The following is a 6,000-nucleotide window of genomic DNA, read 5'->3' as shown; positions in this document are numbered from 1 at the left end:
CTGGGGCTACCCCATGGAAACACGGACAAAAGAGATTCGGTTTGCAAGATGCTAGAAAGAGCAGGCCATCAAATCTAAAGTAAAATACTCTTCATTTACTCTCACCATGTGCTACATTATCCCCGAGCTTTGTTAGAATGATGGCAGGGCTCTTCAAACAGCTTCCCTGGGGAGACTGCTCTGCAGCTTAACAACCTTGCACTGGAGATGTGCAAGTGTAACCAAGAGCAGAATTTAGTCTCTTGTCTATTTAACGTGTTTGCAGGGGACTGCCTGTGTTCCTGGCACTTTATAATAATAGCAATATAAATGCATTTGGATTATAACCAAATGGAGAAACTATGATTTAGCCCTTTACTGTGCTGTAATTCCCAAATGCATCAACATCTATTTAAGTGCAAAACAGTCTATAGTTTACAAATACAAAGCTGCAATTGTCTGCTGCAAGGGTTCTGTATGAGATTATGATTCAATACAAAACACAATTCAGTGTCTGAAATTTCATTTTTAATGGCAGAATAACATCAAAAAAACGTAGCTCTTTCTCCATATGCAGTCTTGCAAAAAAAATATGTATCCCAGGGACTTGGCCCTTTCTAGTCATTTCAACATATATAACTGCTCATCTCTTATGCACGTATGCACTCGCACATAAATCAATGTGCTCGCAGACAGACCATATTTCATCTTGCCTTCTAACCTCCTGCTGTCAAGATATTTCCACAGAAAAATGTACACAAATAAAACTAACAGCTCCTTTTTCCCTGACTGCCAGTGAAATGTAGGCGACTACTTCTGTAAAACCAAGCTCCTTCTGCTCCGTGAACAAGCACAACTGCGTGGCTTCTGCTGAGACTGCCTTTCTACCACATAACCTGTTCACACTAACTAAAGGATCTGTGAGAAAAAACACAACCACATCTTTGATTTTAACTACATTAAAAAATGTTTATCTTGATAGGCTACTGGAGTCATCAAAAGCTTTTCAATTTAATGCACAGAAAGGGAAATCAAACATTTGAGTAATTCAACACAAAGTGCTAACATTGTCCGTGACCTCTGAAGTGCTGTTTTATTGTTTGGGTGGGTTTTTTTCCTCTGCTATCATTGGATGGGATTATAGAGATGCAGAAATAGGAAGTGTTGATGATCAAGGAAATCTTTATGTTGTAACATGGGCAAAGTTCTCATTTGCCATCATTTTTGTCTCATTATGTTTAATAGCGGTTAAATTTAAAGACAAGAAGTTGAAAAGATTCACAGCTGTTCTAAGTCTTTACTGAAAACCTGGTTAGGTTCAATGCATTAACCTTCAATTGGTGACAACTGGTTTTCTTTCCCCAAGTTCATGAAGTATTTCCAGACAATTAATGGGCTGCTTAAAAAAAAACCAAAAAACAAAAAAACAAGCAAACAGTTTAAAAGCTCACCCACAAAAGAATAAAACAGACAACAGAGGTAAAAATGTGATCTAGAGGATAAGTAATTTTATCTTGTTTTCCTTTTAACAAAATTGAATTAAAAACCATTGTTTATTAAAGACATATAACAAGCCATAAAACAAACATCTTAACAGTCTTAACAGAATTGATATGCACAATTCAGTTTCATTAAGTATGGATTTAAAATATGAACTTCAGTTTAGCTTGATATTTCCTTTAGACCAACACCTCCAACACTCATACACAATATTTAAGCTGCCCCAAAGCAATCAACAAAGACTTTGTAAAGACTCTAACAAAACTACATCATAAAACAATTTGAAATATTCTTAAATGTGAAAAAAAACCCCAAAAAACCAAAGGATGTGTTCAATGGAATCTAAGCAAGTTATTGGAAGTACTGAAAGGCAGAGATTCAGTACACAGAGGTAGCTCAGTAAGGGTACTTGCAGTGTTCTGACTATTTAGAATTGATGCAACAACAGTCAGCTACTGTCTGCTTGAACTCTTGCTATGTATTTTAAAAAAGGGAACACTGCCTCTGGGCCTGTTGTCTCACCATTCAAAACCAACAGAAAGAGTCATCAATATCAATGGGATTGGGATGAAGTCTCTATACTCTCTGTAAATTCAGGTTTATGGAAACAGAACAAAAACAAACTCTCCTGAGTTTGGAAGCAGTCCTCTGCTGTAAGTGGGTTTTTTAAACCCTGAGGATTTTTTTCCCATATGGAACCAGTTACCACTTAGAATGCTGAAGGAAGTGGAACCTTGAACTTGGCTCAGGAACCCTCCAGTTCCTCGCAGGCCTGTTGGTGGATCTGCCTGTGCTATCTAGGGATGCACTGATCAAACTGTGAGCTCACTGCCCAGTGGGAAGAAAGCAGAGCCCTGGGGACATGGGCAGTGGACAGCGTTCCTCAGCCCTCACCTACTCAGCAGGCAGAGCTTGAGCCCCCTCCAGGGGAGGAAAGAATTCAGCATGCGCCACCTCCCGTACCTTTGTCACATGGTCCTTTTATGGGTGTGCCAGTTCTGAGCAGGGTGATGCTGTCAGCTCCCCGTAGTTTCTCTTACAGATGGCAACGGGAGTGGCCATCAGGTAAAGCACCGAGGATTGGTACCAGATTACTTTTTTCCTGCTGTTCACAGGACTGGAAGTAACAGACTAGGTAAACCGAGCACATTTTTTTTTTAATAAGGCAAAAGGATATGAATTTCACATGCTTCTAGTCACACAGAAGATCTTCAGCTTGTGCAAAGGCTTACAGCCTCATCAGAGCCCCAATAATCTACATTTGCTAAAGACTTGCTCTGAGGTGTTTGCACTCAGCCACACCTTTAGCTGCAATGTTAACCATGACACATATGGAAGCTCTGCATTTATATTGATCCCACATTGACCTATTCCTTTCCTTACTTAATATTTTAATGCACAATTGCCAGCATAGTTTTTGCAGATGGGCACACCCCTCAGTCTGGACTAGAGCATGTTTCTAAAATCTTCATCTCCCAGACAAAATGTAGTGCTGGCTGCATGTTTAAATATATGTCTGCATTCCTTTCTCTTCAATGCCTAGAAATAGTATTTTGAATTCTTTTTTCATATAAGTTTATTAGAAAGAGTAATATTATTTTTAAAAAAGTGGTGATTGATTGTCAAATGAGCTATGATAGCGTTTCTGTTACTATAAGGATCCTTTTAATTAGCAAAAAAATTAAAAAAAATTGTCATATTTCTTGTCCTCATAAGCTACTATTCATTACCAATGCAGCAATAGACAAAACATAGCATGGTTTACTACAATAAAGGCTGTTCCAGCATCCTAAATTCTCTGTGCAGGTCTCTGTGCATTTTACATGGGAAAGGAAAAGAAAAAAAGAAAACCGAAAATTTGTGTTCTTCATGGTAAATTATAAAAAGATCTCCAAGCTGCAAACACAAATACTTCACTCATAATCTAAGCAGTGGACCATTTCTTTGAAGAAGCTTATGAGGCATTTAAAATATACAATGGCACAATATCATACAATGGAATTGAAAGAATATTCTTGAGAAACCATTAACTTTGAAGGAATGTCTAGACAACTGTGTCAACAAATGCAAATAATTCATGCTTTTCAGCTTCTATCCATTGGATGGCCCCATGCTGAGTATACACAAACTCAGAAGAAAAAGGCATGTCACAGTCATATGACTAGGGAGTGTAACAGAGTCACACAGAAATTCAAGTCAATCTCAGAAAAAACCTTCAGAAAGCTCTTCCCCTGGGGAAGCCAGCAGTGGGATAGGCTCCTGGTCATTTTGGCTAGTTTACAATAGAGACTGGCAGCTGGTGCACCCTGGCTTCAAAGCATGGGCAATGGAAGAACCAACTGTCAGTCATGACCATTCACTCAGTTAGAAAAATAAACTAAAGGACTCCAAAATACTGTACAACCTCTGGCAGCAACCAACAAAGTGGCTTCTGAAAACAATGCTTTTGCCAAAAATGCATCTGTAAGGCACTTAACAGGTATCTTTTAATATATATATATAGATATAGATATAGATATATATAAAAAAATAAAATATGCACTGAAGCAACATTCACAAAACCCAGCTGTGTCAATTGTCCGTGTGTACAGTATAGTACATATATACATTCACTGTGACACAGGCCATCTCCACTGTTATACCTTCACGGGTGCTTTGGGCTGCCTGGTTAATTTCAGTGCCTGTGAACAGGAAACAAAACAGTCACTTCTTTATACCCTTAAAAGATAAGCAAAAGCACAAGGTAAGATTCTTATTTATAAGGGGCAACAAAACACTGTGTGCACTTCTGAGAGAGGAGTCAGCTGACAGGCTGTAGGTTCTGAGATGAAGGTTTTGTCTCTTATAGCCCATCACAACGTCTGCTTACACAGAGAGCCTTAACACAGGAACCACAAGGACTATGGCTACAGTGCCAGTGAAGGAAGCAGAGATGGGTCTCAGATGCCCTTAAGAAAGTGACTATTTGGACCCCACTCAAACCACTTGTGGCACAGATAGAAGAGCTTCAAACCCACTTCGGGAAAGACAGCGAAGGAAATTTGTGCCGACACTTTTGTGTCCCCAGCTTCCTTCCACAGGCTCAAAGCCTGCTCAGAGATAATCACTGCTGCAGTCGTGGATGTCATGCACCTCTGATATTTATACCTTGCTTTCTGAGAAAAGGTAAGAATAAGCCAAAGTCCATCAGTCCAGAGATGATCTTATGCCAGGGGACACCTGACATCTTTGTAGCTCTATTGTTGCTGAGGAAGAAAGAAACCCTTTTCTTTTTTGACAGCAGGGTTCAGCTGTGTGTTCCTCACAGGGCTGGCCAATTATGGTAGCTGAGCTATTTATTCAGTGTGTGACAGAAGTTCTACTCAGTGCTCCTGCTTCCAGTTTGGCAGGAAGCAGCCTCTTTAACTAAGGAGAGAAATGGGATAGGTTTAGAAGGCTTTAGGTTTTCAGCTGCTTCTGTACAGCAGCGTGGTCACTGGAAAAAGATGCTGGCTTTGGTGTGCTCAGCAGCAAAAAAAGCTCAATGCCAGGTGGGAAAAACTGGCCCAGGTGAGAAGAAATTACAGAAATTAGCAAATTCCTAAAATTTGGAACCTCTGCTTTTCTGAAGTCTTTTGGGTCAAGAGCCCTGACAGGCTGGCATTTGTCTGACTTCTCATTTCCAGCAGGTTGGTTAAACAAGCAATTTTCAGTCTGAGAGATGCTTGATGGGGTTTCTTATTGTAGATATTAACCTTTAATATTGTACACTTAAAGCTTGTAAGCCCTGCTTGAAAATCACTCCAGCACAAATGTAAACCCTTAAAAAAACCCCAAACCTTTAAAAATAAATGGGCTATATTCTCCTCAGAAACACCAACATTTAACTATTGTTAAATCTAGCCTTTTGAGATTAGTCTTTTGGATATTATTCAGCAAGAGACTTTGGAGAGAGACATCATTCCACACTTTGTTTGGGGAAACAATTTTTTAACTTTGTAGTTTGGCAGATTCTGCTGCCATATTTACAAAGTAGAAATACCTTAGTGTAGATGAACCTCTAAATATTTAAATTCAATTTCATACAACCCGATCACATGTACTATCATAATTAAGTAAGAATGTCACTGCAGTTGAGTACTGTGACTGGATAACTGCCTCCCCCTGCAAGAGAGATGCCAAAATGAAGCCAAGGTGTTTGTAGAAAACAAACATCAAGGGTGATGATGACATGTTTATTTTCAAAGCAGGAGACCATTATCCAGTCACAACATTCACTTCTATTATACTTATTGCAACTGTACCAGACCCAACCTCATTGATTTTTTTCAAAGAGTGATTAAAATAACATTTGTGAATAATACAGAAGACCAACTGAAGGAACTGCTGCAACAGAACAACAATCCCCCAAAGTGGTTCTACAGTGGCATTACAGTCTGCTTAGCACAGGAGGTTTATTTGATGCTTAATGAATAAGAAACTAGTGCTGGTGAACTGTAAATCTCTCCAGTACTGATTGACTGTTCTGATGCTCTGTTTAAA

General features: G+C 39.1%; 1 protein-coding gene across 2 annotated transcripts in view; it reads right to left on the bottom strand.

The window, feature by feature from the left end:
* Window positions 1-6,000, bottom strand: part of SLC10A7 (solute carrier family 10 member 7) — a 135,417-nt gene continuing 129,417 nt past the window's right edge. For both annotated transcript variants that reach the window (XM_056490354.1, XM_056490353.1), the window contains one exon: window positions 1-4,160. In XM_056490354.1, coding sequence (XP_056346329.1) covers window positions 4,116-4,160 — 45 coding nt within the window. In that variant the 3' untranslated portion in view covers window positions 1-4,115. The remainder of the gene's footprint in view (window positions 4,161-6,000) is intronic.

This window comes from Oenanthe melanoleuca, chromosome 4 (genome assembly GCF_029582105.1).
Source record: "Oenanthe melanoleuca isolate GR-GAL-2019-014 chromosome 4, OMel1.0, whole genome shotgun sequence".
Taxonomy (NCBI): Eukaryota; Metazoa; Chordata; class Aves; order Passeriformes; family Muscicapidae; genus Oenanthe; species Oenanthe melanoleuca.
This window is presented reverse-complemented; position numbering and strand designations above follow the sequence as displayed.